The sequence below is a fragment of the Oncorhynchus nerka genome, linkage group LG12, assembly GCF_034236695.1.
Source record: "Oncorhynchus nerka isolate Pitt River linkage group LG12, Oner_Uvic_2.0, whole genome shotgun sequence".
Classification (NCBI taxonomy): Eukaryota; Metazoa; Chordata; class Actinopteri; order Salmoniformes; family Salmonidae; genus Oncorhynchus; species Oncorhynchus nerka.
The window spans coordinates 36,140,035-36,164,325 of NC_088407.1; the positions used below are offsets into that span (position 1 = coordinate 36,140,035).

The 24,291-nt window shown below is 44.2% G+C and overlaps 1 protein-coding gene across 3 annotated transcripts in view; it reads left to right on the top strand.

The window, feature by feature from the left end:
- afap1 (actin filament associated protein 1) overlaps positions 1-24,291 on the top strand; it is a 117,944-nt gene that overhangs the window by 43,960 nt on the left and 49,693 nt on the right. The window contains exon 1 of one of the 3 annotated variants that reach the window (XM_029674804.2): positions 17,229-17,800. The exons of 1 other annotated variant lie outside the window; for it this stretch is intronic. In XM_029674804.2, coding sequence (XP_029530664.2) covers positions 17,749-17,800 — 52 coding nt within the window. In that variant the 5' untranslated portion in view covers positions 17,229-17,748. Of the gene's footprint in view, positions 1-17,228; positions 17,801-24,291 lie in introns of those variants that run through there. One more of the 3 variants, XM_029674806.2, reaches the window with a different exon arrangement.

The following is a 24,291-nucleotide window of genomic DNA, read 5'->3' on the forward strand; positions in this document are numbered from 1 at the left end:
GGCGCCACTCGCCCCTCTGGTCGTTCTCACCTCTCTTCCTTGCGGAAGAGATGACTAACGCTCCTGAAGATTTAGCACAACTAAATCCCTGTCTTTCTGCTGAACTGTTTTTAGGCAAACCGTGAGGTTAACACTGCCGAATGTAGGACCTCGGCTCCTGTTGATAGTGTTGAGTGCTGACAATTTTTGTTTTGAGTATAATTTTATTTTCTACTCCTCAGTCTCCGGTGGAAGCTAGCATCACACGGCTAGCTATCGAGACTTGGTTAGCCAGCAACGCAAGGCTTTAACTAACTTGGTTAACTAGCTAAGTTTATCCATGGCCTCCCTCAGCGATCGTACATTCTCACAACATTTGCAATAACCATTACAGGGTCATGAAATGTATCAATTTCTGCATCAGAGGGTCAAGAGGTTGACAGCATTAATGTGTGTGTGCACGTGCACATGTTTGTGCGCGTGTGTGTGTTGTGGAGAGCAACCCCATCGTCCGGCCTGGTGTTGTCAGTAGATTTAGTGAGCATTTAGTTCCTTGTTACTCTCGAGGGTCTAAGGAACCACCTCTTGGGTGTAACAAACAAAGAGGTTGTAAATATGGGTAGTGGCCTCACTCCCTCTGTCCACTTTCTCCTGTTACCGCTCTACTTCTAGGTCATCCACAGATGTGGGACCGTATTGGATAACAATCGCTACCCACACAATTGAGGTCATAACCGCTTGACTGGAAAGTCTCTCTCTTCACCCAAATATTACATCATAAACAAGCAATGCTAGGCATGAGTCTTTGTCGTCCCCCAACGGCCTAACCTGGGCTCTCTCCTCTACCTTTCTCTCCCTCTCTCCCTCCCTTTTACCCCTCCTTCTTTCAAGAGCCTGATACCGGATCTGACCAGTAAACAAATTGACAAAAGACCTTCAGCACGCTTATAGGGAAGGACACTCAACACGCACAGCACTTACACACATGACTGATGATTGGCTGAGAGAAATTGATGATTCCATTATTGTGGGGGCTGTCTTGTTAGACTTCAGTGCAGATTTTGACCTGATCGATCATAGTCTGCTGCTGGAAAAACACACGTGTTATGGCTTTACACCCGATGCTATAATGTGGATAAAGAGTTACTTGTCTAACAGAACCCAGATGGTGGTCTTTAATGAAGGGCCTCTCAAACACAATCCAGGTAGAATCAGGAATTCCCCAGGGTAGCTGTTTTAGACACGTTACTTTTTTCAATCTTTACTAATGACATGCCACTGGCTTTGAGTAAAGCAGTGTGTCTATGTGTGCGGATGACTCAACACTATACACGTCAGCTACTACAGCAACTGAAATGACTGCAACACTTAACAAAGAGCTGCAGTTGGTTTCGGAATGGGTAGCAAGGAGTTCTAAATATTTTTTTAACTAAAAGCATTGTATTTGGGACAAATCATTCACTAAACCTCAACTATATCTCGTAATGAATAATGTGGAAATTGAGCAAGTTGCGGTGACTAAACTGCTTGGAGTAACCTTGAACTGTCATTGTCAAAACATATTGATACAACAGTAGCTAAGATGAGAAGTCTGTCCATAATAAAGTGCTACTCTGCCTTCTTAACAACTCTATCAATAAAGCAGGTCCTACAGGCCCTAGTTTTGTCACACCTAGACGGTTGTTCAGTTGTGTGGTCAGGTGCCACAAAGAGGGGGAGAAGGCTCATGGAGAGCTAACATGTAATGACATGCATGTCAATCTCTCATGGCTCAAAGTGGAAGAGTTTGACTTCATCGCTACTTGTTTTTGTAAGCGGTGTTGACAAGCTGAATGTATCGAGCTGTCTGTTTTTCGGATATTCATGCATACCCCACAAGCCACCAAAGGTCTCTTCACAGTCCCCAAGTCCAGACTATGGGAGGTGCACAATACTACATAGAGCCATGACTACATAGAATTCTATTCCACATCAGGTAACCGATGTAAGCAGTAGAATCAGATTTTTTTTTAACTGGTAAAAATACACCTGATGGAACAATGGGGACTGTGAAGGGGCTCACACAAAGGTACAGACACATGCGTATGCACACATTGTGATATTGTGGTGTTAAACATGTTGTATTGTAGATATGTAGTGGTGTAATAATGTTATATGATGTACTGTTTTATATGTAATGTAAGTGCTTTAATATGTTTGGACCCCAGGCAGAGCAGCTGCTGCAAACGCAAATACTCTGCCACGTCTTCCATGGACCTTAGTCCATATATCTCCGCCTGTCTTTCTCCCCTCCCTATGGCTCATTCATCTTTAATGAGCTCAGATTGGGGCCTTAATGGACTGCCCCCTCACACACACAAACACGTGTGCTCACACACACACACACACCCTCCCCCCAACCACCCCCCACAGACAGGAACAGATGCATTATTTAAATCCTAGGAAAAAAGCCCCCTAACAAATTAACTGGCTCCCCACTGAGACCATGCAATGGCAAGGCCTCCATCTGAGTCAGATGGTAAATCTAAGGAGGGGTGGAGGGACGGGCAGAGAGTGACAGGCGGAGAGGCTTGATTATTGTTTAACTACCGGACTATAGTCGCCCTAGACCAGTCTGTCTGCCTGTCCACTCGATCCAATTGGTTACGGACATTAGGGCCTGACCGGGCACAATGGCAACACCAGCTGAGGCCTGGAGTGTAGTTGGTTGAGTTGGAGGAGAGGGAGGACAGTGGTATCCAAAGGGCTTAGGGATATGTGTAAAACAGTGCAGAGGAGGAAGCTATTTCAATCCCAGTCATTTACATTTGGAAAGGCTTCTACGACTTCTGCATTTAGAGAGAGAAAAGGGAGAGCGACAGAGACGGGACGTTGCTGAAAGAGGAGAACGAGAAACAAATTGACAGAGTAAAGAGAGGGAGAAAAGAGACTGCATTTCTAATGTATCATTAAGAGCTTAAAGGGTATTAGGTGATTTTTTTCCTCCAAATAATCTGATGAGCTCTTCACCCTTTCAGAAGAAACTTCCTGTCTGTGAATAGGAAAAGATTTAGGATGTGCTTGTATGTCTGCGTGCGTGACCGTAATATGTTGTCCAACTAGTAGGGCTGGCACAATTACCGTATAATTGTGTAACCGACAATTATGGATGAAGGTCGTCATGAACATAAAATAACCGTCATGAGCGTTTTTAAGAAAGAAATGTGTGTGTGTGTGTGTGCAACGAACTGCTGTCTGAAGACTGGGTCGGCCGGCAATTCGCGCGGTTGAGTCAGTTTCTGCAGTTACATGGACTCTTCAAACAATCAAGGTGTTGTCTAGGCAACCTCCTCTGCTACAACGCCCCCCTTCCTGCAGCAACCAGTCAGGAGTGGAGGGCAGGAGAAAATGTGCGAAAAGAAAAACAACAAATGCTATTCAAACAATATAACCATCATCCAAAATTCCATGACTCTCACAGCCTACCAACTAGTGGATAGCAAATAGAGGATAGGGCATGTTATGTATGGGATTCCCTCTGAACTTTGCACTCTATAAATAGAAGACATGGAAGGTACACTCTTAGCACCTTTTTTTCTATCTAGAAATGGTTCCTCTGATGTTTTATTTAATATCACTGCTACATCCGTATGGTTCCAATACACATGGGCTAGATTGATCGCATGCCCCGCTCGTGACGTGTGAGTGAAATTTACCATGGTATTGGAGGGAAAAGAGAGTGATGGGAGAGAGAGAACCCTTTAGAGAACCCTTTAACCCTAGGATAACCCTTTTTAAAGAACCCTTTTGGTTCCAAGTAGAACCCTTCTGGGTTTCATGTAGGACCCTTTCCACAGAGGGTTCTACACAGCTAAACAGACCACAGTTGAGATAAACGACTATTTTCTCTTTCCGCTTGAGCTGAAAACACAAAAAAAGGGTTCTATGTGGAACCAAAAGGGTTCTTCCTGGAACCAAAAGGGATTCTCCAATTTGGACAGCCGAAGAACCCTTTTGGAACCCTTTTATTTTTAAATATTTTTTAATAGAGTAGCTTAAACCTCCAAGGTTTGACTCTGTAGCACAAATTCTCTTCACTCTCAAAGGTAAACACAACTAAACAGACCACAGTTGAGATAAACGACTATGTTCTCTTTCCGCTTGAGCTGAAAACACAAACAAACATTCAGGCCGACAGTAGAACATGCTCTATCAGATGGGATATAAGCCACTAATAGGCTAGCACTCTGGGTTTTCACTGCTGCAATTCAAACGTCTATATTTCACTCAATCTCTCTCATGCTGTTTCATTTGACAAATATTATTTTAAAAGGCATGTAAAATGCTTGCTAGTGTTTTTCCCCCAGCTTTTCTTTTACATTCTGGTTTGAATCTAAACTGGTTAAAAAGTTAGTCTCTCCCCCTCAAGACCAGCTGTGGTGTGTGTTTGAGTCTGTTGTTGCAAAGACATCTTAACCTCTCTGTCGCTCTGGGGTTTCTGTCAAATACTTCTCTGATGTTTTATTTAATGTCACTGCTACATCCGTATGGTTCCAATACACATGGGCTAGATTGATCGAATGCCCCGCTTATGGCTGTCTCTGGGTCTGCCCGTGACGTGTGAGTGAAATGTACCATGGTAATGGATGGAAAAGAGAGAGATGTCATGTATTTGACTACTTCCTTTTCGTTGGGCCAATTTGTCTAGTTTGGAACGTTGAGGCTGGTTATTGTCGAATATGTACAATAGTTGTAGGGGGTTCATGCACAAACATACGCAGTGCACAAACCAGGGACTGTAGTGACACCTCTTGCACTGAAATGCATTACCTTCGACCGCTGCGCCACTAGGGAGTGGTGGTATACACGATATCCCATAATGACAATGCACAAACAGGTTTGTAGACGTTTTAGCTCATTTATTAAAAATAAAAACTTATCACATTTACCTAAGTATTCAGACCCTTTACTCAGTACTTTGTTAAAGCACCTTTGGCAGCGATTACAGCATTGAGTCTTCTTGGGTATGATGCTACAAGCTTGGCACGCCTGTATTTGGGGAGTTTCTCCCATTTTTATCTGCAGTTCCTCTCAAGCTCTGTCAGGTTGGATGGGGAGTGTCACTGCACAGCTATTTTCAGGTCTCTCCAGAGATGTTCGATCGGGTTCAAGTCCGGGCTTTGGCTGGGCCCTTCAAGGACATTCAGAGACTTGTCCCAAAGCCACTCCTTCGTTGTCTTGGCTGTGTGCTAAGGGTCCTGGTCCTGTTGGAAGTTGAACCTTCACCCCAGTCTGAGGTCCTGAGCACTCTGGAGCAGGTTTTCATCAAGATTCTCTCTGTACTTTACTCAGTTCATCTTTCCCTCGATCCTGACTAGTCTCCCAGTCCCTGCCACTGAAAAACATCCCCACAGCATGATGCTGCCACCACCATGCTTCACCGTAGGGATGGTGCCAGGCTTCCTCCAGATGTGACTCTTGGCATTCAGGCCAAATAGTTAAATCTTGGTTACATCAGACCAGAGAATCTTGTTTCTCATGGCCTGAGAGTCTTTAGGTGTCTTTTGTCAAACTCCAAGTGGGCTGATGTGCCTTCTGTCTGGCCACTCTATCATAAAGACCTGATTGGTGGAGTGCTGCAGAGATGGTTGTCATTCTGGAAGGATCTCCCATCTCCACAGAGGACCAAGACCCTTCTCCCCAGATTGCTCAGTTTGTCCGGGTGGCCAGCTCTAGGAAGAGTCTTGGTGGTTCCAAACTTCTTCTATATAAGAATAATTGAGGCCACTGTGTTCTTGGGGACCTTCAATGCTGCAGAAATGTGTTGGTACACTTCCCCAGATCTGTGCCTCGACACAATCCTGTGTCGGAGCTCTACGGACAATTCCTTCGACCTCATGGCTTGGTTTTTGCTCTGACATGCACTGTCAACTGTGGGACCTTTTATATAGACAGGTGTGTGCCTTTCCAAATCATGCCCAATCAATTGAATTTACCACCGGTGGACTCATCTCAAGGATGATCAATGGAAACAGCATGCATCTGAGCTCAATTTCAAGTCTCATAGTAAAGGGTCTGAATACTTATTTAAATAAGGTATTTTGTAAAAAAAAAAAAATATATATATATATATATATATATATATATAAAAGAAATTTGAACCTGTTTTTGATTTGTCATTATGGGGTATTGTGTGTAGGTTGATGAGGAATTGTTTTTATTTCATCCGTTTTAGAATAAAGCTGTGACATAACAAAATGTGTAAAAAGTCCAGGGGTCTGAAAAGTTTCCGAAGGCACTGTATGTTGTTGTACTCTGAGCTAGGCATAGCAGATCTGGAGGTGTCAAATGATGCAATACCACTCCCTTTTTCAATCAAAGGAAGTACAGTATACCTCCACTCCGGTAATAGAGACAGGCCTTAAAGGGGCTATTGCCTGCGATGATGCTTCTTCCAGACCTGAAGCCACATTATGGTTTGCTGTAGTCTAGCTGCTGACGCGCTATTCCAATACGTTTATATTGGCTTGATGTCACTGTCATACACACACTTCCTGGCATGGAATGTGACGCTATGGGCTCATCTGCACAGTGTGTGTATGCATGTGTGTGTGTGACATAGGGACCGAGAATCACTTCTCGTAAATGAACAGACCTACTAACCTGTCACAATCAGCATGACCTGATTCCATCGGGCTTTTGAGGAGATTTATTTTCTTCTTTCCATGCATTTCTGAGCGTTTACAACTGTAAAAAGGGTTTCATTGGAGCCTGTTGGTCATACTGTATTAACTCGATGTGAATCCTCTGTACAGTGTGGCTGTACGGACAAACGAACGGAGATGGGGGTACATATCATTGGATTGCACACACACACACACACATACACACTCAGGCCCGCACACACATGTACAAACACACACGCATCTCAATCCAGCCGCTGTCCCCCCAGCCTATAGGCAAAATGTCACACGGAAATTATGGATCAAACATTACTCTGTTTGTTTATTGCTTTAAAAAAACAAAAGCATTTCAATATGGGCAACGGACATCACTTTCTTGATTGGACAGATCTCCTGACATCACAAGGGATCCGTTCGCATAACACAAACTGTTGCAGCACGTGGTGGTACATTATGTAGATTGACGGTCTCTCCTAATTTCTAATCCTGTCTACCCCCCAAGCCACCCCCCTCTCAGTCAATCAGTCAGTCAGGCCCATATGGGGAACAGGCATAGGCCCAGACCCCAAGATGAACACAGACTGATTCCTCTCCTGGTCTGCTCTGCTCCAGGGTTTAGTCGGGGGGGGAACCAACTCCTGCTTTGATCCTGACTAGTATTACAGTGCCAGCTATTGTGATGCAGCCAACTAGCAGATGGTTTGGAATCCGGAGGAATTCCTACAAATCCTTATCCCACATTACGGGTTGTATTGTTGAAAAGATGACTATGTTGGATGTGAAAAAGAACACCTTGGTACCGTACAGTATTTGTTGTGAGAACGCTATCTCCCCTAAACCTTTGCCAACATAGGTTTTACTACTACTGTAGTGCCCTCCGGATTACATAAGATTAGTTGGGCCAAAAAGGAAGTTAATGAAATTGAGTTCTTGCCCTGTGTTTTTGATCATCTGTGGCCTTGAGTTTGACCCAGGAAAGAGAGATGACTGTTTTTAGAGTTTTACACTCCCTGTGGACCAGTGGTGTAAAAATACTTTAAAGTACTACTTAAGTTTTTTTGGGGTGGGTATTTCTATTTTTTTGCTAACTTTTACTTCACTACATTGCTAAATAAAATAATGTACTTTTTACTCTATACAGTTTCCCTGACACCCAAAAGTACTCGTTACATTTTGACAGGAGAATGGTCGAATTCACACACTTATCAAGAAGGCCATCCCTACCGCCTCTGATCTGGTGGACTCACTAAAACAAATCAAATCACAAAACACAAATGCTTTGTTTGTAAATTATGTCTGAGTGTTGGAGTGTGCCCCTGGCTATCCGTCAATAAAAATAAAAACATTTTTGTGCCATTTGGTTTGCTTAATATAAGGAATTTGAAGTGGTTTATACTTTTACTTTTTGATACTTTAGTATATTTAAAACCAAATGCTTTTAGACTTTTACTCAAGTAGTATTTAACTTTTACTTTTCTATTAAGGTATCTTTACTTTTACTCAAGTATGACAATTGAGTACTTTTCCCACCACTGCTGTGGACTAGAGATACCACTCTTCCTCTGATAAAACAAATTCCACACAATCAAAGCCAACAACTTCAAAAGGACCCCCGGGACTCTATTTCATAACGCCTGTTCAAGGCAATAGAACGTTCCGCGCTGACTCTGAATCTGACGTAATAAAGTAAATGTGGGTTGCCATGTTGGGTGGATTAGCACAGTGGCCAACCTTTACTGCTCTCAGATGCCCCCCCTCCTGTGTGTAACTGGAGCCTGTGTAGGGAAGCAATCACTCCAGCACCTCCAGGGGGCCTAAACGCTTCATTAGAGGAGTGTTTGTTTAACGCCGCCCCTACCAAGAGGCCTAACCCCCCCCATTAGCCACCACTCCTCAGCCTGTAAACCCCCTCTTTCCCGACTCCCTTCTGAGGCACTGGTCTCCAACCTCTTGTGACCGGTTCAGGGAGCGAGAGGGTGGGTCGTGCACCGAGAGGTCGGCAGGTTGACTGCTGTTTTGACAGGCGTGCCTGGAATACCATAGGAGCGTTCCCTTTCTAAGGCTAGGGGTTAACACACAAAGTCAACATGGGCTGGGTCCTGACTGCTCTTTCCACACAAACACACACACACACACACACTGTCGTCCTCAGTGCATTTGCTTCAGTTGACGCCTCCAGGTCTTTGTCCACATCTCTGACCCGTTAGCCCATTGACACAGCTGGAGAGGCTCAGCTTTGGGGGAGTTGGCTATCCCAGAGCGCACTGCTGGGGCTGACGGCACGCCTGTCCTGACCTCTATCAACCGGGCCCACAGCCCAGTTTCATCACCGCAGGCTGACCCACCTCTGAGACAAACACCCTCTCTCTCGCTCTTAATTTTTGTATTTCTCTCCTCCTGTCGCTCTCATCCACACTTGTTCTCTCCCCCCACATTCTTTCTTTACTCAATTTCACATTCTCTTTCTCTCCCTCTCTATTGTTCACTCTTTCTCCTACTTTCCCTCTATTTTTCTCTCCTTCACTCTATTTCTCTTAATCTCTCTTCTTTCCCCTTTTCCCTCAGTGTCATGGCATTATATTGCAGGATGATAGACTGTTTGTGAGGGTTGGTGTGACCCAGAATATCTGGTTTCCTACCATTCTATAGACCATTGACGTCCAGTCTCTCAACAGTGCTACTGACTCGGGACAAGGCCAGCGTTGTGCTACAACCCCCAGCTCTGTGTGCTTAATTCAATAAGGCAATCTGGGGGAGAGAAGGTTACTTGTGTCACGGCTGTTTTGCGTAGAGCCTAGCATGTGTTTTGAGACATGTGACTCTGCCCGATTGGCTATGTAGCCCACACAACTCGAACCCACCAACACACACGCGCACAAACATACACATAATTGTCCATGGGACAAGCCAAAGAGGAATTATTTTCATGAATTAAGGTTTAAGTCGATTATCTTGATTCTACGGAGAGGATGATATAGTGTGATATAAAGAGATGGAGCAGCACCCTGTGTTATGAGATAGGGGACTAATATATTTGAATGTCAGTGACATGACAGTTTCATGGCTACAGTGCATGCAGCAGTGGTGTGTATCTCTATTAGATTAGATCTCAGTCATGCGGCCAAGCACTGACGTCAACGCTGACTTTCACAAAAGCCCAGATCAGCCAAGAAAGAGTTGACGCAAGAGATACAATCTCAGCATGTGTGTACATACATGTTTAGTTTAGTTTATTAGGATGCCCATTTAGCTACCTACCGCACATGCAGCAGCTACTCTTCCTGGGGTCCACAGAAAACATACAAATACATGACAAAGTACAGAACAGTTATAGACAAGGACATTACATTATAAAAATATACATTATATTTATATATATTTTTCTCCTAAAAAAAACTGTTTTCGCTTTGTCATTATGGGTTATTGAGGAAAATATTTAATTTAATCCATTTTAGAATAAGGCTGTAACGTAATAAAATGTGGGGAAAGTGAAATGGTCTGAATACTTTCCGAAGGCACTGTATGTCTGTTTGAAGCGTATGCAAATCATTATACAAGTGGTTAGGCGTTTTCAACGCACAAATGTTTCTTTTTAATAAAAGACTAGAAGAGAAGTAGTCAATTTGTCCTGAACCTTCAACAATGAAGGACTATCATGCATGTCGTTGGTGTTAGTTCTGTGTGTGAAGGTAAGGGCAAGGCGTGCTGCATGTTATGAGCCTGCTGTAGCGTTACTGTAGCCTGCTGTAGCGTTACTGTAGCCTGCTGTAGCGTTACTGTAGCCTGCTGTAGCGTTACTGTAGCCTGCTGTAGCCTGCTGTAGCGTTACTGTAGCCTGCTGTAGCGTTACTGTAGCCTGCTGTAGCGTTACTGTAGCGTTACTGTAGCCTGCTGTAGTGTTACTGTAGCCTGCTGTAACGTTACTGTAGCCTGCTGTAGCGTTACTGTAGCGTTACTGTAGCCTGCTGTAGTGTTACTGTAGCCTGCTGTAACGTTACTGTAGCCTGCTGTAGCGTTACTGTAGCCTGCTGTAGCGTTACTGTAGCCTGCTGTAGCGTTACTGTAGCCTGCTGTAGCCTACTGTAGCGTTACTGTAGCCTGCTGTAGCGTTACTGTAGCCTGCTGTAGCGTTACTGTAGCCTGCTGTAGCGTTACTGTAGCCTGCTGTAGCGTTACTGTAGCGTTACTGTAGCCTGCTGTAGTATTACTGTAGCCTGCTGTAGCGTTACTGTAGCCTGCTGTAGCGTTACTGTAGCCTGCTGTAGCCTGCTGTAGCGTTACTGTAGCCTGCTGTAGCGTTACTGTAGCCTGCTGTAGCCTACTGTAGCGTTACTGTAACGTTACTGTAGCCTGCTGTAGCGTTACTGTCGCCTGCTGTAGCGTTACTGTAGCCTGCTGTAGCGTTACTGTAGCCTGCTGTAGCGTTAGGTTTTTCTTTGCTGCACCTGACCGTATTACCGGGCAGTAATCAAGATGGGACAAGATCCACACCTGAACAACTAGTACAGTTGATCTTTGTGTAAAAAAACAACAGATTTTTAATTTTCTTATAACAGACATACCTCTCTCCCTATCTTCACAAAAACTTTGTCAACATGACTTGACCATGATAACTCCAATGTTACTCCTGGGAGGGGGGTTGGGAGGGAGGGGTCTTTTTGTAGCCATTTCCTAGTGACAGCCTTTGTACTGGCTGCCAGTAGGACCTTCAACAGTTAATTTACACCAATAGAGAAAAGTATCAGGTATTTCACCCAAATACATTTACGTTTGTTCTATGTCAAATTCCATTATTTTTCCAATGTTCGATCTTATTTTTCCCAGTAAGTTTCGATTGCGGCGCAGGACCAAGAGATATGAGAGTGATCCACCCTTGATAGCCCAACGAAGGGTGTTCTCTCCAACAAGGCTGTTGGGAGTCGGTCTGTTTTGATTTCAGTTTAGGTGTTATGAAGAAGCGTATAACATTCTTCCAACAGAATTCTCTCCAAGACCTTGAGTTGGTGGAGCTTAGTTGAGTCTCTAATATGTTCAACTATGTTTCATCATTTATTTCAATGTTAAGTTCCTCCTCCAATTTCTGTATAAATATAGTTTGTAGAATGTTTATTTGATAGAATACCCAAGTAATGATTTGAAATCGTTTTTTTGTTACTCCCCAAGTTGTATGCGTTAGTGAATACTTGGATAAATTTTTAAGGTGCTCAAGGGTCAATCACTTTTATCTGCCTTAAAAAAGTAGTGTCGAACTTGTAGGTATCTGTAAAAATCTTGTTTATCCAAGCCATGTTTTTTACTTAGGTCCTGGAAGTTCTCCAGGTTCCCATTCTTTATAATTGTACAAAATTATGTGATGCCTTTCTGCGTCCATTGTTTAAACCTGCTGTCCTGAGATGCAGGGATGAAGCTGGGGTAATATGCGGGCCAACTCGGCAGTTTGACACCTCTGTCTAAATGAATTTGCTTAACTAGCCTAAAATCATGTCTTAAGAGGGAAATTAATCCACTGATTTTGTCTATTGTATATTTATTTTATCATGTCCTTATTTCCCAAAACTGACTGTATGGGTATTTCTGTCCAAGTAGTCTCGATGCCTTTCCATTTGGATTCGTACTCTGAATTTCACCAACACACCAGAAGTCTCAACTGGGCTGACACAAAATAATAATTTAGGTTTGGTAAGGCCATACCCCCACAGTTTTTTTGGTAATTGTAATGTTGTACAGTATATCTAATTATTGGTCTCTTACTGTTCCAGATAAACCTTGATATCCGTTTATCCCTTAACTGTTTAAGTGGGATTTCTATGGACAGAGATTGGAACAAATACAGTAACCTCGGCAGCATATTCACTTTGTTGCAATTCTACTGTGGCTTATCATTATTGATGGATAACAACCGTTTTTCCACCTCTTCCACACAAACTTGGCCAAATTCAAAACGGCAATCCTTCTCTTTCATGATTAGATATTCAATGCACAAATATGATGATTCATTGTTCAATGTTGTCATTTCACTTCTGTATGTCCACTTCCCCAGTGAAATAGTCATTGAAATTATTGTTAAAAAAATAAAAAAAAATTTGTCACAAAATGTCTACATGTACAGTATGTCAACCAATCAGTTGAGCAGCCTGACTTGTTTGCCACCCTTTTTGCATAATTTATTTGAACCATACCATTTTTCAATTCATCATCGATCCAGGGGGCTCTAACAGTTCTCACAGTTCGTTTCTTATTAAGAGGCGCATGCGTGTCAACAATTGGCAATAATATTTGTACAAATACTCCCAACTGCTGCCTCCTGGATTCACCTCCATATAAACATCAGATCAACATACATGTTTTACAACTTCAACAAAAGAGTTCTGAGAGAACATTTCGTATGATCTCTCATAAATAATTGTAGGTATAACTGCCTTTGGTACTTTTGGCTTTCCTTGTCATTGCCTCAATGTTACGGTCACTAGTACTACAGCCAATGGGAACTGATATTGCTTTGGAGCAAAGCTCTGCAGCGTTCGTGACGATATGATCTATACAAGTGGATGTCACAGATCCAACACTATTTGTATACACTGTACTTGGTTGGTTGAGTGATAACCTGTGTCAACGTACAGTACCAGTCAAAAGATTGGACACACCTACTCATTCAAGGGTTTTTCTTTATTTTTACTATTTTCTACATTGTAGAGTAATAGTGAAGACATCAAAACTATGAAATAACACATGGAATCGTGTAAACTCAGCAAAAATAGAACATTTATTTTCAGCAAACTTAACATGTGTAAATATTTGTATGAACATAACAAGATTCAACAACTGAGACATAAACTGAACAAGTTCCACAGACATGTGACTAACAGAAATAGAATGTGTCCCTGAACAATGGGGGGGTCAAAATCAAAAGTAACAGTCAATATCTGGTGTGGTCACCAGCTGCATTAAGTACTGCAGTGCATGTCCTCCTCATGGACTGCACCAGATTTGCCAGTTCTTGCTGTGATATGTTACCCCACTCTTCCACCTGCAAGTTCCCAGACATTTCTGGGGGGAATGGACCTAGCCCTCACCCTCCGATCAAACAGGTCCCAGACATGCTCAATGTGATTGAGGTCCGGGCTCTTCACTGGCCATGGCAGAACACTGACATTCCTGTCTTGCAGGAAATCATGCACAGAATGAGCAGTATGGCTGCTGGCATTGTCATGCTGGAAGGTCATGCCAGGAGGAGCCTGCAGGAAGGGTACTACATGAGGGAGGAGGATATCTTCCCTGTAATGCACAGCGTTGAGATTACCTGCAATGACAACAAGCTCAATCCGATGGTGCAGTGACACACCGCCCCAGACCATGACGGACCCTCCACCTCCAAATCGATCCCGTTCCAGAGTACAGGCCTCGGTGTAACGCTTATTCCTTCGACAATAAAAGCAAATCCGACCATCACCCCTGGTGAGACAAAATCACGACTCGTCAGTGAAGAGCACTTTTTGCCAGTCCTGTCTAGTCCAGCGACGGTGGGTTTGTGCCCATAGGTAATGTTGTTGCCGGTAGGACCTGCCTTACAACATGCCTACAAGCCCTCAGTCCAGCCTCGCTCAGCCTATTGCGGATTGTGCGTTCCTGGTGTAACTCGGGCAGTTGTTATTGCCATCCTGTACCTGTCCTGCAGGTATGATATTTGGATGTATCGATCCTGTGCAGGTGTTACACGTGGTCCGTCACTGCGAGGACCATCAGCTGTCCGTCCTGTCTCCCTGTAGTGCTGTCTTCGGCATCTCACGGTACGGACATGGCAATTTATTGCCCTGGCCACATCTGCAGTCCTCATGCCTGCTTGCAGCATGCCTTAAGCATGTTCAAGCGGATGAGCAGGGACCCTGGGCATCATTATTTTGGTGTTTTTCAGAGTCAGTAGAACGGCCTCTTTAGTGTCCTAAGTTTTCATAACTATGACCTTAATTGCCTACCGTCTGTAAGCTGTTAGTGTCTTAACGACCATTCCACAGGTGCATGTTCATTAATTAAGCATGGGAAACTGTGTTTCAACCCTTTTCCAATGAAGATCTGTGAAGGTATTAGGATTTTTAGCTAATTATCTTTGAAGGACAGGGTCCTGAAAAAGGGACGTTTATTTTTTTGCTGAGTTTAGTAACATAAGTGTTAAACAAATCAAAATATATTTTAGTTTCTTCAAAGTAGCCACCCTTTGCCTTGATGACAGCTTTGCACACACTTGGCATTCTCTCAACCAGCTTCACCTGTAATGCTTTTCCAACAGTCTTGAAAGATTTCTCACATATTCTGAGCACTTAATGGCTGCTTTTCCTTCATTCTGCAGGCCAACTCATCCCAAGCCATCTCAATTGAGGTGAGGTCGGGTGATTGTGGAGGCCAGGTCATCTGATGCAGCACTACATCACTATCCTTCTTGATCAAATAGCCCTTACATAGTCTGGAGGTGTGTTGGGTCATTGTCCTATTGAAAAACAAATGATAGTCCCACTAAGCACAAACCAGATGGGATGGCGTATCACTGCAGAATGCTGTGGTAGCCATGCTGGTTAAGTGTGCCTTGAATTCTAAATAAACCACAGACAGTGTCACCAGCAAAGCACCATCACACCACCTCCTCCATGCTTCACGGTGGGAACCACACATGCAGAGATCATCCGTTCACCTACTCTGTGCCTTACAAAGACACGGCGGTTGGAACCAAAAATCTAAAAATGTCCATTGCTCGTGTTTCTTTGCCAAATCAAGTCTCTTCTTATTGTTGTTGTCCTTTTAGTAGTGGTTTCTTTGCAGCAATTCGACCTTGAAAGCTTGATTTCACGAAGACTCCACTGAACAGTTGATGTTGAAATGTTTCTGTTACTTGAACTCTGAAGCATTTATTTGAGCTGCAATTTCTGAGGCTGGTAACTCTAATGAACTTATCCTCTGCAGCAGAGGGAACTCTGGGTCTTCCTTTCTTGTGGTGGTCCTCATGAGAGCCAGTTTCATCATAGCGCTTGATGGTTTTTGCGACTGCACTTGAAGAAACTTTCAAAGTTCTTGAAATGTTCCGGATTGACTGACCTTCACATCTTAACGTAATGACGGACTGTTGTTCCTCTTTACTAATTTGAGCTGTTCTTGCCATAATATGGACTTGGTCTTTTACCAAGTAGGGCTAACTTCTGTATACCACCTCTAACTTGTCACAACACAACTGATTTGGCTCAAATGCATTAAGAAGGAAAATAATTCCACAAATGAACTTTTAACAAGGCACACCTGTTAATTGAAATGCATTCCAGGTGACTACCTCATGAAGCTGGTTGAGAGAATGCCAAGAGTGGGCAAATCTGTCAAGGCAAAAGGTTGGCTGCTTTGAAAAATCTCAATTATATTTGGATTTGTTTAACACTTTTTTGGTTACTACATGATTCCATATGTGTTATTTCATATTTTTGATGTCTTCACTATTATTCCACCAACACTTGAGGGTGTGCAGTCAAACAAGGTTGAAGGTTCACACCTTGCATGGTCACACTATAGCTCATATCCTTTCTAACACACACACACACACACACACACACACACCTCCAATTGGCCCATTCATTGCACCACATCTTTAACACTATAATCAGTGCAACCAGTTAATTCCTTCACCACCCTAAAGCTCAGCTTCCTCCCCTGAAGCAACATTTGTGGTTTTATTTCACACTACCTAAAGTCTGCGCTCAACTCAAGAAGCACTCCTCCCAGTATTGCAATTAACCCACGGTAGGTGCATTTGGACTGCATACCATAATACCCTGCATACCATAATGAGGCCTTAAAAATACTCTACATCATTGACAACCTGTGTCTTGCTGCGTTTTTGTTTTTGCTTGACTGTTTGTTGGAAAAGAAAAGTGAGATGTGAGTGAGATAAAATCCACAGGCCTTCTTTTTGAGGATTTTACCACCTTGTTTTGACAGCCCTGCCCAAATAAATCAGCTCCTACTCCAAAATGTGTGTGGTCCTTTTCTGACCATTTTTTTACCAAACCCAAACCTCTAATCTACTAACATACAGTAGAAGTGAAGGTTAGGTGGGTTTGTTTTTGCATAGCTAGGCACACACCCTCAAGTGTTTAGTTTATAGTCCAGAAAAGCCTTAATTACATATGATTTAGTTTCAATGTGTCAATTTACACATGGCAAAACTTCAGTTCTGAACCAGCGTTTCTAGGCTTCAGCCTACCTAAACTATGCAATACAGCAGACATTGTTTTGTTGAGTCTGAGTTTGGTGAGGTATTACACAGTATCCCTGTATTTCAACTTGAGCCCCACTCTCATATCTGTCATTGGCTGGCTGTTGCTCTCCCCTCTGGACACAACCGTGTGATGGGTGCAGTGAGAGACGCGGACAGTCCTTAATTACCGACTATTACCATAAACTGCCGATCCCCCCCCCCCCCCCCCCCCATCCCTAGGGGCGAGCCAGCCTGAGTTCAATAACCCATCTGCCGCTGAGGAAAAGGGGGAGAACTCAGAACTGGGCTAGCCCTGCCTGCCTGGTGTGTTTAAATATGCTTTCCTTAGTTAACGTCACACTGGAATACGAGCCCGAGAGAGAGCTGGGCGGAGAGAAAAGGGGTCGCGTCTCACCTTTCAGCAAAGATAGAGAGGGGGAGATATTCGAAAAGTTCAGTCTGCCCTCGGCGCGCTTGCTTGCAAGGCACGACTAGCCCTCTCATTATTGGCCGCCTGTCAGCACCGTAACAGACGGCAGATGCGAGCATTCAAACAAGATCCGTTTCTGAGCTGAGCAGACCATGCAGGCACAGGCAGTTTGAGTAGGTTTTGTAAGAGGGAGGAGGACGGAAGGAAGCAAAGAGGGGAAAAGAGCCGGAGAAAAGTTTGTAAGGAGACTCGTGACGGAGACGTTGCCGGTTGGTCGTAAAGCGCACAGTGGTGAAAGACTGTTCAGAGCTGGTATCGCGGGGCAAATCTATCCTCAAAGAAACAGACAAGGATTCCGTCGTTGGCCGCTGAACCGTGGAGAGAGGGATTTTATTGATATTCGACAGCTGCCGGCCACTCGCCTGCTTCTGTTTGCTGGGATTTAGATGCGTTGGGAAGCCACCATGCGGCGCGATCCCATTTTGTTTGCGTCCAGGGGTGAGTGTATTCCAACGTCAGCATGCGCTTTTGGTTCAGGGCTTCAACAGCTGGCCACTGTAAATATTGATATGTGTCTGACACATCTATTTACTATCTCCCCTTGAGAGCTGCTGGTTTTAAAACGAAACGAGTTCAATAGCCAACACACTTACTGGAAGGGAAAATATAATGACATATAATTCACTGATGATGCATTAGGCCTATTATTGTATAGTACTGTAACGTTATATCCTAATAATAAACAATGCATTGTTGCTAATCATTATCACCCGCCTTGTAAATTGTCATTGCAGCATTGCTATAATGACAACTCATTAAATGAATTATTCTGTAATAATAGTAACTCTCATAACAGAGAGAGCGAGAGGTTGCTGCGAGCTGGAGCCTGGAAAGATTGCTGGCCACCGCTGGCTCCTGACAGTGTCATTAGGGTCGTGGTTTTGTTGTCCATGGAATTATGCGTCGCGACTAGAGTGTAGCTAGTTGCAACCTGAGACCTCCCCACCCTCTCCCATTTCTGACCCCGGGCAACACTGATGAATAGCAGCCCTCTCAGCGTCCAGGCAGTCCCGCACGATAATCACTGGATTGTGCGTCGCTGGGCGCAGCTGGCGCGGGACGAAGTGACCAGTGACCGCCTCTTTCCAGGGGAGCGCACTTGGAGCTGCTACAGTATAGTGTACATGAGTTTTACGCGCTCATTGGATTACTTTTGTTGCCTGTACCATCAATTAAAACAGGGAATTATAGATTATAATATATCATAACAGTCATGGAACGCTTTTTAAAATTTTCCAATGTTACTCTAAATCAGATTTTGGCCTCAGATTAGGTTTATTCTACACAAATTAAGCAATGTTTCTATGATATTACTTACACAAATGATTGTGGTGGTGTCACACAATTCATCTGTTGCATAGGCCCACATACCTACGGTCAACCTAGAGTTAATGTAGGATTTTCCCTGAGGTCAACAACATAGACGTGGTATGACAACACCAAGTGGCTCCATATCTCTTGTTTCTCTGCAGGAGACCATATCCCTACAATAACAAAACCTGGCTCCACTGCTACCCTCCTCTATCTTCGGGTTGGCAGCTGCGTGGTATCAGGTAGCTAGGCAATTTATCGCAGCTTAACATTTGGTAGGGTCACCGACAGACAACCATTGTGTAGTAATGCTGTAATCTCATCTACACGCCACATGAGAATGTGGGAAGTGTGTTTTGGCTCAAGGGCTGGGAAATGGAGAGGGTGTTTTTAAGTTTTGCCTTGTGATCAGCCTATCCACCATTGGGGGGGTACTAGCAGCAGGCAAACTTGGCAGTTGGAAAGAATTCTCTTTCTGTCCCTGTTTCTAAAACTCTTACGTGGTGCCATTTTGGGGGCAATATGAATGGAGTGTTAATGTGTTTATTATCGTAGTTTCCCCTCGGTCGGAAACCCTCAGACGATGTGGCTTTAATTGGCACCGCGTTGGGTGCCTGTGATGTGGCCATGGTGTCAGCAGTTTGGCCCCCTTCGCTCGTTGGCCCATTTGGTTCTGTTTTAGCGTAACGGGGTCCCCCTGTCTTTTAGAACCCCACTCAGCACCCCAACGATGATGGATTTTTAAAGGCTTTCTTGTGTCAAAAAAATAAACAGGATCCCCCCCCCTTTCAATGGCAGGAAAACGCGATTCAAAGAGGTGAAGAGAGGAAGAAAAATGAGTTCATAATCCCCCCTCATCAAAGTCAATCTGTCAGTGAACTGGCATGCAGGCACAGAGTTTAATTCCAACCCAAATTGGAGATCCTTGGCCGCCTCTCCATTCCTGTCAATAGCCTTATGCACATTGGAAAACCATCGTGATGAAGAGCCATATGTAGACTTATATAAGACTTGTGTCATACAGTGTAACTGTCATGCATTGCCACTGTCATATGGTGTGGCTACCATATAGTTTGACTGTGCCTTTATCCAACACAAATCCAAAGCCTTTTGACATGATATAATTGCATGTGGACAGACTACGAAAACATAAATCGTAAACCAAGATTAGGCTTGATGTAACATTGGTTTTGCAGGGCCATCTGATTTACTTTCCGAATGCATGCACTATTAGCAATCATAAATAATCACTCCTGTTTTCCTTGGTAATAATCCTCAGGGCAATAACTGATGTTGTTGATCATTTCAGATTAGCCCTCAGCCTGCTAGCCAGTTTGATTATCTGTCTGGGGTGAAGATATACATTTGATCCAGATAGAACAAACACCACTGCGAGAGGGTTTTGTTGGGGACTGGCATTGCCAAATGGGGGGGGTCCGATTGGGAGGGGCGCAAGAGTAGCTCTTGAGAAAAACGCCATCAACAACATGACTGAAAATGTAACTGATGGAAGAAAGGGTGGAAAGGGGGTTGTGGTCTGTGCTGGGTGGAGTCTAATGGGAATAGAAGCTTTTAAATACTGTCTGGTTAGGAACTGTCAATCAAAGTGGAGCGGTTTCCCTTTGAGCGTCACAGCAGATAACTCGGCATTGGGCCAATACATGGATGGCTCTAGCTTTACCACAAACGTGAGGTATGGCATGGGAGCCCAAATGCTCATCTCATCAACCTCCTTCGGATTCTTGATAGACTACATCAGCCACGCTATCCTCTTTTGACTTTCTTTCTTTCTTTCTTGGTTGAATGCAAATGGCTGGTGACACAACTAAAGTCCAGGTTGGGATGGGATGCGGAGGGCACCACCAAGTCTCCTCAGGCCTTCCATTCCTCCAAGAAAGATGAGTCCAACCCGAAATCCAGTGCCTCTAACCACCATCCTCTCCTATTTTCTTTTTCTTCCCTCCATCCCCTCTCAGTGGTGTGCTTTCACTTCGAGTGCTCTGTAATTATCCCCTTACACAGATACTGGAGGAGCTTCACTCTCTCTTTCTCTCACGCTCTCTCTCGCTCTCTTGCACTCTCTCGCTCTCTCTCGCTCGCGCTCGCTCTCTCTCTCCATTCCTTCCTACCCTCTCTCTCTCTCTCTCTCTCTCTCTCTCTCTCCATTCCTTCCTACTCTCTCTCTCTCTCCATTCCTTCCTACCCTCTCTCTCCCTCTCCACTGCCTCTCTCTATGAACTACAGACTCTGGTTCCCTTCTCTCAGATGATGGGTAGGTTTTGAGGTCCAGATCAGTCCGACTCAGATGTTTGTGATTTGGCACATCTGCTTGTAAACCACCTGCGTAACTGATAGAGATGATATAGTCCACTGTGATGTTCCCTTGGCATTCCCCGTGGAACACAGAGCCCTGGTAATTACAGACCAGGATAGCGAATGCTGGTCTCTCATCATAAGCTAATGCAGCCACTGACCTCATCATCTTACAGTACATGGGTTGGGTTCTCAGGGGAAAGGACCCAGAAGCATGAGTGTTTTATTGCAGGTTTATTAAAGTTTCATTGCGTTTCTATGACCGTGATTTGATATGATGTTCACCCTTTTGATTGGGGTGATCGTGGCCTGCAGGCCGGCTCTAGTCTACACGGAGTTTAGAGGATTATTAAGGTAGAAATATGATGTATAGAACTGGCACGATTCCCTACTCTAAGTGACAGAGAATCATGTATGTTCTACACATCACATTTCCATCTGACTTGCTGTGTAATCTACGAAAAGAGTCCCAGGTTAGCCTTTCTGGGTCAAACAGGGGCTCCAGGGAGAGAGTTCCAGGGGCCCAGGGGAGGTAGCGTGTTTCCCCCGCACTGGGCTTCCTCTCTCTGAGTGTGGGCGTAGGCCGACTGGAGGAAATGTGCCGACTCAGACCCTGGAGTAAGGCACTCAGTTCACCCCAACGGAGAGAGGGAGGGAAGGGGGAAAAGTAACAATCCAGAGACGAGGGCAGAAGGAGGGGGGCACAGTAGGAGGGTCAGCTGGAAGAACCAGCTGTAGTGTGTGTGTGTGTTGATATAAGGAGCTGTGTGCAACCAGCGTTGAGCGATGCCCTGTTGTGTGGCGGCGACTGAAGCGAGGAGGGTGACCATGGCGATGCCAGACCATAAACCACCCCAATTAACGTCACAAACGTCCAACTGCAACATTCTGCCCACAACGCAACAGATTATGTGGTTGTTCCCTATATTCTACAATGACACTCAATATATTGCATTTGCTGATTACCATTGACATTCTATGGAATCGTAAACTCAAGCATACCTGCGCTGCACACAAACTGTGTCCGGCGGTCCATGTCCGCAGTGCATCCACTAACCAGCCTGTCATTGGTTCAGGTCTGCAGTATCTTATGCCCATTGGCTCAGTCAACACGCAGAGCCTGGGTGGGATCTATCATCAGACATCAAAGTGGAGCAGGCTACTGCTTGATCCAAAAAACGCCAGAGCCCCCTTAGATGCCTGGCTCGAGTTTTTCAAACAGACATGATGTCAGATTACATAGGCTTTATGATATATGGTCTAGACGAGTAGTTGTAGTACACATGTGGGCATCATATGATGGCTCAATACTCTCTAATTTGTGTAAATACACCAACTGGTTTTCCTGTATTGTAAGGGTGAGTTTGGGTTGTGTTTGTAGGTTGCTCATCACTTAGGCTACACAATGGTGGAAAATAAACAATGTGCGTACAAAAACATTAAGAACACCTTCCTAGTATTGAGTTGTGGCACCTGTTTTGCCCACAGCACAGCCTCAATTCATCAGGGCATGGACTCTACAAGGTTTTGAAAATTGTTCCACAGGGATGCTGTCACATGTTGACACCAATGATCCCCACAGTAGTGTCAAGTTGACTGGAGGTCCTTTGGGTGGTGGACCATTCTTGATTCACGTGGGAAACTGTTGAGTGAAAACCCCAGCAGCGTTGCAATTCTTTACGCAAACTAGTGCTCCTGGCATCTACTACCATACCTGGTTCTTTATACTCTCAGCGTAGTTATGTATTGCTATATTTAGTTCCTGTATGACATTTTGAGTGTGCCTTAATAGAATAGTAACACATTTTGTTATGGAAAATGCAGGCTATTTAAGGTGAGAGGGAAAAACATCTGGTTTATGTTCTTGTCCTGAGTTTGTAGTTGTGTGTATTTGACAGTGTCTGTCTGTCTCTCATTTACAAATGGTGTCTGTAGCACACCCACCCCTTCTGCTGTGTTTAGTCTGGGGACGTGACAGCCTTTCAACTCAGGACCAGCGCCACACATACACACACACACTGCCTAGGGCCTCTATCATCAGAGTGACAGGAGAAGGCAGAGTAGTGTTTAAGGACCTGTCAGACATCGACACACACACACACACACACACACACACACAAAGCAACAACAAAAAAGAAGGGTACAGTTGAAGTTAGAAGTTTACATACACCTTAGCCAAATACATTTAAACTCAGTTTTTCACAATTCCTGACATTTAATCCTACTAAAAATCCCCTGTTTTAGGTCAGTTAGGATCACCACTTTATTTGAAGAATGTGAAATGTCAGAATAATAGTAAAGAGTGATTTTATTTCAGCTTTTATTTCTTTCATCATATACCCAGTGGGTCAGAAGTTTACATACACTCAATTCGTATTTGGTAGCATTGCCTTTAAGTTGTTTAACTTGGGTCAAACGTTTCGGGCATCCTTCCACAAGCTTCCCACAATAAGTTGGGTGAATTTTGGCCCATTCCTCCTGACAGAGCTGGTGTAACTGAGTCAGGTTTGTAGTGCTCCTTGCTCGCACACGCCTTTTCAGTTCTGCCCACACATTTTCTGTAGAATTGAGGTCAGGGCTTTGTGATGGCCACTCCAATACCTTGACTTTGTTGTCCTGAAGCCATTTTTCCACAACATTGGAAGTATGCTTGGGGTCATTGTCCATTTGGAAGATCCATTTGCGACAAACTGATGTCTTGAGATGTTGCTTCAATATATCCACATAATTCTTCTTCTTCAGGATGCCATCTATTTTGTGAAGTGCACCAGTCTCCCTTGCAGTAAAGCACCCCCACAACATGATGCTGCCACCCCCGTGCTTCACGGTTGGGATGGTGTTCTACGGCTTGCAAGCCTCCCTCTTTTTCCTCCAAACATAACGATGGTCATTATGGCCAAACAGTTCTACTTTTGTTTCATCAGACCAGATGCCATTTCTCCAAAAAGTACGATCTTTGTCCCCATGTGCAGTTGCAAACCGTAGTCTGGCATTTCTATGGCGGTTTTGGAGCAGTGGCTTCTTCCTTGCTGAGCGGCCTTTCAGGTTATGTCGATTATAGGACTCGTTTTACTGTGTATATAGATAACATTGTACGTCTTTCCTCCAGCATCTTCACAAGGACCTTTGCTGTTGTTCTGGGATTGATTTGCACTTTTCACACCAAAGTACGTTAATCTCTAGGAGACAGAACGTGTCTCCTTCCTGAGCGGTATGATGGCTGTGTTGTCCCATGGTGTTTATACTTGCGTACTATTGTTTGTACAGATGAACGTGGTACCTTCAGGCGTTTGGAAATTGCTCCC